At 34.7% G+C, this 13614-nt stretch overlaps 1 protein-coding gene across 1 annotated transcript; it reads left to right on the forward strand.

Moving 5' to 3' along the window:
- The first annotated feature begins 1727 nt into the window (after positions 1 to 1727).
- LOC137831476 (protein SMAX1-LIKE 7-like) lies at positions 1728 to 8398 on the forward strand. Its single transcript, XM_068639163.1, has 3 exons — positions 1728 to 3295; positions 4823 to 5066; positions 6337 to 8398. The coding sequence occupies exons 1-3, from the start codon at positions 2145 to 2147 to the stop codon at positions 8218 to 8220; spliced, it is 3279 nt and encodes a 1092-aa protein (XP_068495264.1). The 5' UTR covers positions 1728 to 2144; the 3' UTR covers positions 8221 to 8398.
- Positions 8399 to 13614: the final 5216 nt, after the last annotated feature.

Here is a 13614-nt window from a genome sequence, read left to right on the forward strand (position 1 = left end):
AACATTGTTGTTGAATATACTTTTTACTACAAAATTTCCTGTTATACTTTTTTGTGCATACTAATAATAATACAACTGAAACCTAATGTAAATTAATAGAACACTGACTATTAGTCCTATATTTATATAAGTTAGATATCCCTTAAATATTTTCAATAATTTATTTTTTTTTATCGATAAAAGAAACTAGATAGTCGTAGTGTTTTTATTTTTCTGTAGTAAATTGTTTTCTGGTACCAGTAAAATAAATAACAAATTTAACCCTACAAAATGTGAATATATCTTACATTTTTTTCCTATTATTTTATTTTGTTTATTGTACCCATCTTTTTCACACCTTTCCAATCCTGTAACATTATTTTGTCTATTTTGATATGTTCGTTTGGCTATCTTGGGTCAGGTGAACCTGTACTAGGAAAATGAAGTTATTCCAATACCTAATATTTTTAGGTTTAATTACTTATTTTATTCTATCATTTTTTTAATTTAATATTTATTCCAATACCTGTTTTCAAATCTGTGGCATTTTAATTTGATAAAAAAAGGTAAATTCCCCATCATTTTTTTTGGTCTTGGGGGAGATTCCTCATCACTTAACTAATAAATAATCGCATATTTAGAGAGATTTTACTTTCATGCAACATGATGTCAAATAATTTGTTTTTATACGATAATAGATTCAAGTATTTATTCTTAAGTAGGAGGAAATCTTTGCAATCATGTCACTTTATTTATTGATTTACTTATATTTTCTTAATCTCTTGGCATGCCCTATATTATGTATGTTGATGATTTTAATCTTTCAAATTTAAAGTGTATTAATTTGGTAATGCATAAAGGATTTGATATGAGACACAATTAAACTTACACTTTATCCATGTTTGGAGGAGCTAATTAAAAATAAATAATTAAGTGTAGTTTTTTTTAAAATGGTAGATAAAAAATAGAAGTTGGGATTGTGGTGAGATGAATGAATATTAAGTTAGATTAGGCATGGAGTGTGTTGTGTTCCTTTTTGTGTAAGTAAATCCCAAAAAGCAAAAAGAAAGAGAGAAAAAGAAAAGAAAAGAAAAGAAAAGAGAACAAAAGGTCCCTATTAGACCCAAAAGCTTGACATTGACCCTCTCTTACCCCCCATCCCATATGCTTCAGTGGGCACAGCATCTCTCTCACTGTGAAAGACAAGCACTCACAAAACTTTTCAAACAGAATATAACTAAATTAATTAATAATACATAATTAGAAATTAAAATAGATAGATCCATATATGCACACTTCAAATCTTTACTCTCTTCCTTTCTCCCATCACAACCCAACCCAAGAGAAGAGAATCTATGCCCACCATGTGTTTCATCCATCGCCAAACACAATGACCCCACTCATCATTTTTTTCTCTCTCAACAAACCTATTCTCCAACTTATTAACCACTTCTATATTTATATACATATATTCTTCAAAACATTATCAAAATAAACTATTCTAAAAATCAATCTTTTTTTTTTTTACTTTTAATATGGGGGAAAACTCAACTATGTACGAATTATGTCCAACTTTATCCGTACATCTAATGTCGTATGTATTATTATGTTAATCTCAAAACTATGTTTTCTATGATATAAATCTTACTTAAAATTCTATTGTTTTAATTATGATCATAAGCTTAGATCTTGAATGAATGGTCTGTTTTGGAAGGCTTAAGCAATTGTGTAAATTTGAGAGATTAATAAGAAAAAGTGAAATTTATTTAGTTATGATGTGTGGGAATATATAACTGTTGAAACAGAAATTAAAAATAAAAATATGGTAAAAAGAAAATGGTCATCTCCCCACAAAAACAGCAGCATCCTCTTCTCTTCATGATGAACTACTTCAACACTTGCAAGCCTCACTCACTCACTTCACTCGCTCTCTCCCATCATCATCATCATCATCTTCTTCTTCTTCTTCTTCTACTTCTTCTCTCTTCTCTTCTTTCAACTTTTCCTTCTCCCAATAACCACTTTCTCTCTCAACTCCATACCAAAAAACATCACATAAACACTTTTCTTATCACCGTATTCTTCTTCTTCTTATTATTATTATTGTTAATATACTTATAATTATAATAATAAAAAAACATTTTTTGCATATATGCTCGCCGGCGATGCCGACGCCGGTAAGCACCGCGAGGCAGTGTTTGACGGACGAGGCGGCGCGTGCGCTCGACGATGCCGTCACGGTTGCCCGCCGCCGCAGCCACGCCCAGACCACCTCCCTCCACGCCGTCTCCGCGCTCCTCTCGCTCCCCTCCGCAACGCTTCGCGACGCCTGCGCTCGCTGCCGGAGTTGCTCCTACTCCCCCCGTCTCCAGTTCCGCGCCCTCGAGCTCTCCGTCGGCGTCTCCCTCGACCGCCTCCCCACAACAAAAACTGCCGGCGGGTCGGACGGCGGTTCTGGCGACGAGGGTCCCCCTGTCTCGAACTCCCTCATGGCCGCCATAAAGCGCTCCCAGGCAAACCAGCGGCGCCACCCGGATAGCTTCCACCTTATGCAGATGATGCAGCAACAGCAGCATCAAACGACGTCGTTGCTGAAAGTCGAACTCAAGCACTTCATTCTCTCTATTCTCGACGACCCTATCGTGAGTCGTGTCTTCGGCGAAGCCGGTTTCAGAAGCTACGACATCAAGCTCGCGCTTCTTCAACCACCTCCACCTTCAAGAATCTTCTCGCGGTTAACCCCTCCGGTTTTCCTCTGCAACCTCGAACCGGTACAGAAGACCGGTTCGCGGCTTGACGAGAATTGCCGCAGAATCGTGGAGGTAGTGACGAGGAAGAGCAAAAGGAACCCTCTTTTGATGGGGATGTACGCGAAAACCGCTCTGAAGAGCTTCATCGAATGCGTGGAAAGTCGTAAAGGTGGGGTCTTGCCCTGTGAGCTGAATGGGTTGAGTGTAGTTTCGGTGGAGAAGGAGATTGGGGAGTTCTTGAGGGAAGGTGGGAGCGGAGGGAAGATTTTCGAGGATGTGGGTCGTTTGGTGGAGCAGTGTTCTGGTGCTGGGGTTGTTGTGTGTTTTGGGGAGATTGAGCTTTTTGTCGGGGGGAATGAGGAGGGTGTTGGTTTTGTGGTTTCGCAGTTGACGAGGTTGTTGGGTGTTCATCTTGGGAAGGTGTGGTTGGTGGGCGTGGCGGGAACCTCGGAGGCCTATTCTAAGTTCCTGAGGTTGTTCCCTACAGTGGACAAGGATTGGGATCTGCATCTCCTGACCATGACCTCTGCCACCCCTTTCATGGAAGGACTCTACCCCAAGTCCAGGTGGGTTTCTTTCTCACTTTCTCCTTTCTTTATTATTGCTTCCTTTTCCTTCCTTCTTTCCCCTTTCTTGTACTCTCTTCTCTTTAGTTCAAAATTGGAACCTTTCTGTACTATTTATTTAGTTTATTTTGGGTTGGGGTTGGGGTTAATAAATAACAATAATAAAAAATAATATTAATATATTGTTTCAAAAGGTATTGGTGTGTTTAGATGTGTGTGTAGGTGTAACATGGTTTTCTGTCTGAGGAAAAAGTTGACAAACAAATTATCAGGTGTAAATTCAAGGTTTCTGACTAGTCTGTTGTGTGTTGAAATCTTTCACTCCCTTCTTGACTTAATTTTATGATCCCATTTGTTTGCTGCTTTTCCCTTTCTTTGTCTTCCTTTAATCTGTCACTTTTAAGTTGTTTTGTTTGTTTGGTTTTGTGGAAACACAAAGGAAGGGGTTGGTTTTTTTAATGTTACTTAATTATAATTAAATTTTAATCTACCTCACTGATATGGGGGTGACCAAGAAATTATTATATAGTCAGAATTATCATTACATAGTCTTGAATCTGATTAAACTTCACTTAACTTGTAAGTGAGTTTTTTAATTTAGGAGAAAAATTTCATAATTTTTGAGTGTGGTAAAGTTCATGATTCAATTTGTTTTGTTTTGATAGAGAAATTGATTCTTCTTCACTCTTAATAGATTTGGTGTGATGTACACTATGTATTGGGAACGAGTCAATCTGAATCCTGAAAGTTTTCCTCTAATTTATGGGGTTTTGGCCAATTACGTTCATACATTCTGGAATGGTCGCTTTCAGTCTTCATTAGCATGATCTACACCTTGGCATGTAGAGAATCTGCAGAGATTTATATATGTAGGCTTGCTCTGTAATAAATGTTATTTCTACCGGCAGGCTTTTCGGCTGAAAGCTGTAATAAATGCTTCTTCTTTTTCAGTTTTTCTGCACCCCTGGCCCACGGGCCCCTCCACTCCTTTGGGTTATGAGCATATTTAGACTCTCTCTCTCTCTGAATGGTACCTTAAAGATGGTTTTTTATAGAGCCCATCAAGCTTCATAGCCTCTTGGGATGAATATATATAGGTTGTTGCTTTCTACACTTCAAAAGTATTTATCCTCACCCTTTTTCATTGTAAACTAGGTATGTCAGAATGTAAAAACTGCATCCTCTCTCTCCAAACATTTCCATATTAGAGACAATTTTGGTCTAGTTAGTAAGTAGGATACTCCTGTTCTACAAGGTTATGACTTTGAATCTTCATACTAATGTGAGGATCTTGTTGCTAGATAATATTTAATTACTTATTTAAGTCTTCCTTTCTGAACCTTTAGACTTGTTCTGATTCTGGTGAGCTTTTGTGAACTAACATAAGTTTTTTTTGTTTCTAAAAGAAATTTTTTGGTGGGTGTTATGATGCTTTAAAAGTCTATCTCATCATGTGCAATGTAGCTTCTGACAGTTCTGTGCCTATTGGATATAAAAGTTCACACACACTTGATGGTAAACTTGCAGCTTGATGGGGTCCTTTGTGCCATTTGGTGGGTTCTTTTCTACACCTTCTGAGTTGAAAAATCCTGTTAGCTGTAGGAATGCATCATCTTTAACACGGTGTGACACATGCAATGAAAAGTGTGAACAAGAAGTTGCTGATATTTTGAGGGTAGGCCCTGCTACTTCAGCATCTGGTTACTCAACGAGCTTGCCTTGGTTACAAAAGGTGAATGTGGAGACAGATAGAGGATTGGATGTGGCAAAGGTGTGTGTTATGATCACCTAATCTTGTTTTCCCTTCTTCAATGCATGCTGAGACATTCACATGTTTTCACACATACTTGCAACATCTTGGGGGAATTGCTGTACTGAACTGACCCACTAAAATAATTTAGAGGTACGGAATAATAATAAATGCTACCTCCCTACAGTGGTGAAAAAATAACACATTTTTCCCCATATAAAGACAACAGGGTGGTAGTACAGAGATCTAGGTGTAGTGAACTATAAGATAGTAGTTTTCCTCTAATATATTGTTGTTCTCAGAATTCTTGTTTTCTTTCTGTGGAGGCTATGGCTTTTGTTACTCAAGTCTCTGGAAGTTGATCAAGGCATGAAAACATGCTCTAACATTTATATGTTTTTAAATTTTTAGTACTTTGGTCCTACCTTATACACATGCAATGAGTAGGGATTGGACCTAGGTGTAAGGTGGGTGCTGTAGCTTTAGCACTTCCAAATCCTAAATACTTCCCTGTAGCGTGGACCCTCTCCTGGTTTATAAGATTTTGCACCATAAGCTTTCTCTCTGTGTTCGTGTCTGCATTGGTTGAAAGGACTTTGAGTTGAGTATTGTGAAATGAGAAAATTTTACTCTATCTTTATACCAGAAAAACTCATGTAGAACATATGGAGAAGTTCTTTTAAAATATTCTATCAAGAAGAAATATTGTAAATTACTAAATGACACAGAAAATGATCAATTTATTCCTCTGAACTTATACATGCTCCTTCAACAATTTTGGTCATTTAATTAGTCCCTCAAAGATTTAAATCGTCACCATATTTATCCTCCAAAGGTGTTATAACATTAGTCTTTTAAAGATTTAACTTCTCTCCAAATTATTCTCTCAAAGATCTAGACTGACACCATATTGATAAAATGGTGGAAATCAAGAATTTCATGAATTAATTTGGCAATATATTTAGTCTGAGGGGAAAGATTTAAAACATCATCATTGTTATTATGTTAGACTAATTTGGTGATGATAATGGCGAAACTAATTTGTTGAAAATATTTTCGAAGAACTTGCTGTGTTGAGGACTAAACTGGGGGCTCTCTATATATAACATTGTGTTTTCTCATGTCAAGCTGTGATTATTCGTATTCCTTCATGTTCATGCACTTTTCTTTCTTTTAAAATTCTTGGATACACTATTTTCAGTGATCTTGTTTTACATCATGTGCCATGCTTCATTGATACAATTTGTGGCTGCTGTATTTATTTAAGAATGAACTTCATCGTCCAGTGCAGACTAATGAAGAAAACTCAAGTTTGAATGGGAAGATCTTAGGATTGCAAAGGAAATGGAGTGATATTTGTCAACGTCTTCATCAAAACCGATCATTACCCGAGTTTGATATTTCTAGAACAAGGTTCCAAGTTCCTTCCCTTGAGGGGTTTCAATTTGGTCCAGGGTGTAGTAGCAAAGGTCCATCCCATAGTGAAATCCAATATTCTAAAATTTCTTGCATGTCTATTGAGTCGCAAAATGCATTTCCATTTAAACAGATATTACCAGTTTCAGTACCTTTTGACACTGTTAGCATCACTGATGAAGCAGATCACATAGCAAAAGTTTCTAAGAGTGATATGCATAGTACTTGGGTTTCTCCTTCCCCTAAGGCCAATTTGAGCCTACTTGATCACACATCATCTTCATCCTTGACTCCTGTGACCACTGATTTGGGATTGGGAACTATATATAAATCAGCCACTCATGAGCCAGACACCCCAAAACTAAGTGATCACAAGAAGCATCTTCACAACTTGCCAGATTCCCTTTCAAGTGATTTTAATCCTAAGAATGAGTGTAGTTCACACCAAATTGCTAGATCTTCTTCATGCTCGGGTCCAAATCTAGAAGGCAATTTTGAAACGGTGGATTTCAAGTCACTGTACCATCTTCTCACTGAAAAGGTTGGGTGGCAGGATGAGGCCATATATGCTATCAATCAAACTGTGTCGCGTTGTAGATCTGGTGCTGGAAAGCGTAGTAGTGGCTCACATGTTAGAGCAGACATATGGCTTGCATTCCTTGGACCTGATAGACTTGGGAAAAGAAAACTTGCTTCAGCACTTGCTGAGATTTTATTTGGAAACAAACAAAGCTTGATCACTGTGGATTTGAGCTCTCAAGACAAGTGTTACCCATCAAACTCGATTTTTGAATTCCAAGATTCTTATTGTCATGATGTGCTTATGAGGAAGACAGTTGTGGACTATATTGCTTGGGAGTTGAGTAAAAAGCCACATTCAGTTGTCTTCATTGATAATGTAGATCAAGCAGATTTTGTAGTGCAGAATAGTTTGTTCCAAGCAATAAGAACAGGTAAATTCTCGTACTCGCATGGAAGGGAAATCAGCATCAACAATGCAATATTTATTGTAACCTCTAGTGTGTTTAAAGGCAGTGGCTCTTTGAATTTGGAGGAGGATCCTAAGATGTTCCAAGAGGAAAGAATCCTAGAAGCTAAAAGGTGTCAAATGCAATTATCACTAGGAGATTCTTCCCAGGATGTCTCCAAAAGGAGTGGTTGCACTAGTGTGAAGGTTGCTCAAAGAAAAGGGACCTCCAAAACAACAATACTGAATAAAAGAAAGCTAGTAGAAAGTGGTGATTCTGCAGAGAAAGCATCATGCAAGACACTGAAGCAGGTCATGGAGGCATCGAGGTCCTATCTGGATCTTAACATGCCTCTGGAGGAGGTTGAAGAGGACAACAATTACAATGACTACGAAACTGAATCCATAGTTGAAAACTGTGGATCCTGGTTAAATGACTTGTGTGATCAAGTTGATGAAAAAGTTGTTTTTAAGCCATTCAATTTTGATTCTCTTGCTGAGCAAATAATAAAAAGCATTGACATACAATTTCAAAAGATGTTTGGGTCAGAATTTATGCTGGAAATTGAGTATGAGGTGATGACACAGATTCTTGCAGCTGCTTGGTTATCTGACAAGAAAAAAGCATTGGAAGATTGGGTTGAACATGTTCTTGGCAGAAGCTTTGCTGAAGCTCAACAGAAGTACCACTTTGCACCAGAATGTGTGATGAAACTTGTTAACTGTGAAAGAATTTTTTTGGAAGATCAATCTCCTGGAGTATGCCTTCCAGCTAGAATTAACTTGAACTGAATTTTTGCTCACTATGTATTTTGTAATTACATGTAAAATGTAGCTTCTAGGATATAGCATTTGGTAGTCACTGGCATTTTTCGGCTAATCATCCCACAATTTTTTCTTTTTGTGGTGATCATTGTGATGCAATTCCTATGGTAAAAGAATGTGTATCTTCACAAGTTTTTTTTGTTAACCCCAATGTCTTTCTGCTCTCATCTTTCTTTTTTCATATAATATACTATGCTTACTTCTTCACCTATTCGAGTTCTGTGCCTTGTGTTTTTGGTTTAGATTACTATTATAATTCCAATTAAACTTCCTTCAAATTACTATTAATTTATTTTCCATCACGTAATCTTCACTCGAATGTGGACTCTGGATGTACCAACCTGCCTATTATAATTATTTATCCGTTAATTTTTACATAATTCTCACTATTTATGATGCCATGCCATCTTTTGTTTAATAGTATTATACAACTTTTGTTACGTATAATTTTAGTAATTCTCGTGAAAAAACAAGAAGGGTCCTTTTAACATAATTTTTCCTTCTTAATTATGTTATTTATTTATTTATTTATTAAACTTAAATTGAAGGCCTTAAAATAATCGAAACCGAGTTTACTAACATTAGAATTAATCATTTATTAATATAAATAATACAGTTTAACAACATTTTTTTATCACAAATGTTCTTTCAATTTTTCTTATTTTATTTTATCCACTTATTAATTTTTCTTTTTTGTACACATAAGTGAATCCCAATTAATATGATATTGGTTTTTTTCTCTCCAAGTGAATGCAATTTTTTTTTAAAAAAATTGAAATTTTGGGATGCATTAATTGAAACTCTCAACATATAACTCAAACATGAAATTTTTTCTCCAATTCTCGAATTCCAGAATGAAGGACAAGTTTGGAAATTTAAAACTAAATCGGGTGCAGGTCACAATTTATCGGTACAGGAAGAATTGGCGAAACTCTAATGTCTTCCTACTAAATAGGCCCAAGTAAAAAAAGTAAGTTTCTATTTACACTTCTTAATGTAGAAGTCCAACCCCAACTTAAGAAAGAAAAAAAAATCTAAAATTACTAAAATTTGAAACGCATATTACTTGTAATTTCTTCAAGCCACGTGCAATAAACAACACAAACAACGCACTGCGTGGGATATTCCATTAGTCAACCACGTTGGTCAACGTAATTAACAATAATTTGGATTTCCCAAAAGTACTTCTACGTTGTCGAATTTGAGAACAAAATAAGACAAAATGTCTCAAATAAAGAGGTAGGAATGTTTTTGATAAAGAATTAAAGATGTTATTAATTCAACTTCTGTTATTACAAAAAAAGTACACAAAATCATTAAAGATATCCAAAATCTATATAAAATAATCATCCATCATATTATTCACGTGCCCAACTTCATAATGTTATAAAAAAAATGTAAGTCTTATATTGGTTAAAGATAAATTATGAAAATATTATACAATTGAAGGACACCATTCATCTTAAAAATCGATTTTATATGCATGAGCTAAATACGGACACAGCAACCTAATTTCTATATAACATTAATTTTAAGTCTAGAGTTATACACAACAAAGAAACACAAGGTATGAGCAAATATGTAATAACCTATTTTACATGAGAAAGTTTTAAAATTAATAACGTTTTAAGTTTATGTTTAAGGGTATAATAAAAATTAATGAGTTTTTTTTTTTAAAATCATCGTCCCTTTAAAAATAAAAATGTCTGAATTTCTTTATTTTTATTTCAAAAGTTTCTAGAGTTTTTTTTTTCATTCTTTTTGTATTTTGCAAGATTGGAAAATTGTTCTTCAGTTGGACTCTATCTCACTGACATTTCCTCATTAAAAATAGAGGAGAATGATCTCTAAAATCGAAAAGTGAAAAAAAAACTAATAAAAAAATTTATAAAAAAAAAATAAAAGAATATGAGATAACTTTACAACTTAGTGTTTCTAACATTCATTTTAATTAATATATAGTGTTGGTAGCTAGTGAGACCTTGAAGTGATAAAGAGGAAAAAGAAAGAATATGTGCTTTTTAAGGTGGATTATGAGTAGACCTATGATTCAGTAAGTTGTGAGTTTATTTATTATATATTAAGAAGACTGGGTTTCAGTAGAAAGTAGATTGATTGGATAAAGAATTGTTTAGAGTCTTCTTTGATCTCAGTGCTAGTAAATGGTAGTCTAATTACTTAATTCAAACCAAAAAAAGGGTATAAGACAACTAGACCCTTTAACACCCTTTTTCTTTCTCATTGTGGTCGAGGGACTAGCAGGGTGGTTAGACAGGTGGAAGAGAAAAGCTTATGGAAAGCATTGAGATTGGTGATAGGCGGTTAAATGTGAGTATGTTGCAGATGATACTCTCTTTATCTGTAAAGCAAATACCTAGAGTGTGTTAACTTTAAACACATTTTTGAAGTGTTTTGAACTTGCCTTTGGTCTTAAAGTTAACTATTCTAAGAGTAAGGTTGGTGGAGTGGGTGTGAGCGCTAATCAGATTGTGTGCTTTGCAACAATCCTTAATTGCGGATTTATGAAGGTATCTTTTACTTATCTGGGGTGATGGTTGGAGGGAATCATAAGAGGCGTACTTTTTGGGAAGGGGTGCTTGATAAGTTACGGTGCAAATTGGGATCTTGGAAATGTAATTTCCTCTCTCTAACTAGTAGATTATGCCTCATCAAATTTGTCCTTACCTCCCCACCGCTTTTCTACATATCCATCTTTTGTATTCCAATTACTATATTGAAGGAAGTGAAAATGATTGAAAATAACTTTTTTTGGGGTTCGAGTTTAGAAGGAAGCAAAATAGCATGGGTGGAATGAGATAAGGTTTGTGAGTCGAAAGATAAATGAGGTTTAGGGTTTATAGATATAAGAAGGTTTAATTATGCTCTTTTGGATAAATAGATTTGGAGACTTAAGTCTGAAAATAATAGTTTTTGGAATGATATTTTAGATTCTAAGTATGATGGTTGGAGGAACTTAAGGTCTCAGGTTAGTAGTAATAAGGAATCTATTTGGTGGAGGGATATTATAAAAGTATGGAATTTATTGGAATGGGGGTAATGGCTTTGAAGACGACGGAAGGTGGGTAGTAGGAGATGGGAAAGAAATTAGGTTCTGGGAGAATAAGTGGGTGGATAATGAATCTTTAATGGTGATTGGACCCCATGTGTTTATGAAGTATTTGAAAAAATAATGTTTCAAGACTATATATGTAACCTTTTGTCCAAGATTGAAAAGTTTGTTGTGTCTTCCTGTCCAGGTTTATGTTTATGTAGACTGATGTAGAAAGAATTGTTTAGCTCTCGGTTGGCTTAGCTTGGTTCAGATGCTGGTAATGATCCTTATTTTAAAGAAGGAGAAGGTTGTAGGGTGGTTCTTTTTGTGAGGGGGTGTTCTCTTGTTCTGTAGGTTTTGGTCTTACTATCTTGGGTGAGGGTTATTTGTTTGTCTTATTAACTTGGGTGAGGGATTTTGTTGGTTTTTGGTTACTTTTAGGGGGTGTTTCTTTTGTCTTGTATTTGTTATTACTTGCAACTGAAAGGTAGTTAGGGCCTTCTGAGGGATGATGTTATTGTGGTTGGTGTGGGTGTATCTTCTTTTATCTTGTTTGTTTCTCTTATAGTGTCTGATGAAACCTATGTTTGTTAGAAGTTGGACAATTTGACCTTGGTTTTTTCTTTTGTATAAGGGTTAGGACACCCTTAAAGTGTCTCATTTTATTTTATTTATTCTTTGTTGATGAATATATATATATATATATATATATATATATATATTAATGTTAACAATTTTTTTAATGTTGACAAAATGAACAAGAAATGGGGTCATTTGAGCTGAAACCATGGTTGTGGACATTTTAAAAACCTTGTTTAAATATCTGAAATAAAGTACTTTACAACTTTAAAATTAAATACTTCGGTTTCGTTGCATTTTTTGGACATTACGAGAAATGGGGTAAGTGATATCATATAAAGAAGTATATCAATTATACAATTTTCTATTACAACAAATATACAAGGTGGGGTCTATGGATATTTTGTTCACGGAAGAAAGAAAGAAATAGCTAAAGAAAGAAGAAAAGGAAAAACACAAGCAAGAAAGAAAAAACAAATCAAGAATTTGAATAATAATTATAAAAAAAAAAACTATCTACAAAATATATAAGACGGAAAAAAAAGAAAGAAGATATAAGACGGAAAAAAAGAAAGAAGATATAAAACTTAACATTAGAAGAATACACTAATAGAGAACAAAACATATCACTAACATAACATAGAACAATTGTAGAACCCAATAAATCAATTAATGAAATTTGATTTGTTAGAGTAAATGTTCTTCTCCACTAATAGCTTGCACATAGTTCCTCAAAGTTTTCTTACATTATGACCATGAAAGGTAAACACTGTTCTTGCTTTTTCTTAACCGTGAAATGAAAAAAAGATGGAAGGAGAAATGGAAAAAAAGCATTAATTAGTTTCACCTTTTAGTATATTTTTAAAAGAGGGGTGGAAAGAAGAAGAAAATCAGCTGCGCAATAAAATGACAAAAGTGTTTCTTTTTGCATATTTTTTAAAATTTTCTTACTGCTATTTATAATGCTTATATTATCCTTTTTTTATTTTCTAGGGGGAAAAAAGTTAACTTTTTTATTTATTTCTTATCAAGCAATCTAAAAGTTATCTCCCTCTACTGATTCTCCTTTCTCTCCTTCATTCATTTGGATTCTCTTCCTGAATAAAACATAGCAAAACATCCACTTGGTATCCCAGCCTTCAAGCACTTTGTGTGGTGGAAATAAAAGTGACATTGCTGTAACGTGATTTGTGGCAGTGCTTGGTGCAGACGTGAAGTACTATGTTAGTTATAACGTCATCTCACAACCTGTCTTTGTACTGTTAAAACGACAACATAGAAAAGGGTTGGGTTGTGAATGCCTCTCCTTTGTTATTTTGCTTTTAGTTAGTGTATCTGAACTTGAGAACAAGATTTGCTTGGATTTGATGAGGTGAATGTGAAGATTTGAAACAAAAATGTGAATTAGTAAAAAGAGTTCATTTACAGTTTAACTATTTAATAAGCCTTGGACTTTTGTAGGTGCAAGTTATATATGCTTGGAAGAGTAAAATTCTCACTAATAGTACTTAGTTGAAACGGTTGAAAGATTAATTTGAACTACTAATTGTTGAGTTAGCAATTATTATTCTGTACTTTTCTCTTTAAAATCCATTGAATACTTAGAACCAAATCATTAATTAGTCTTAAGTGTGTGCAAATTATAGTTGGGTGAAGAGGATTTGTTTAGGAGTGCAACTCTGACATATATAGCACACAAACGCTTATTGAAGTAATTGAATTGATCCGGG

The sequence above is a fragment of the Phaseolus vulgaris genome, chromosome 6 (assembly GCF_000499845.2).
Source record: "Phaseolus vulgaris cultivar G19833 chromosome 6, P. vulgaris v2.0, whole genome shotgun sequence".
Lineage (NCBI taxonomy): Eukaryota > Viridiplantae > Streptophyta > Magnoliopsida > Fabales > Fabaceae > Phaseolus > Phaseolus vulgaris.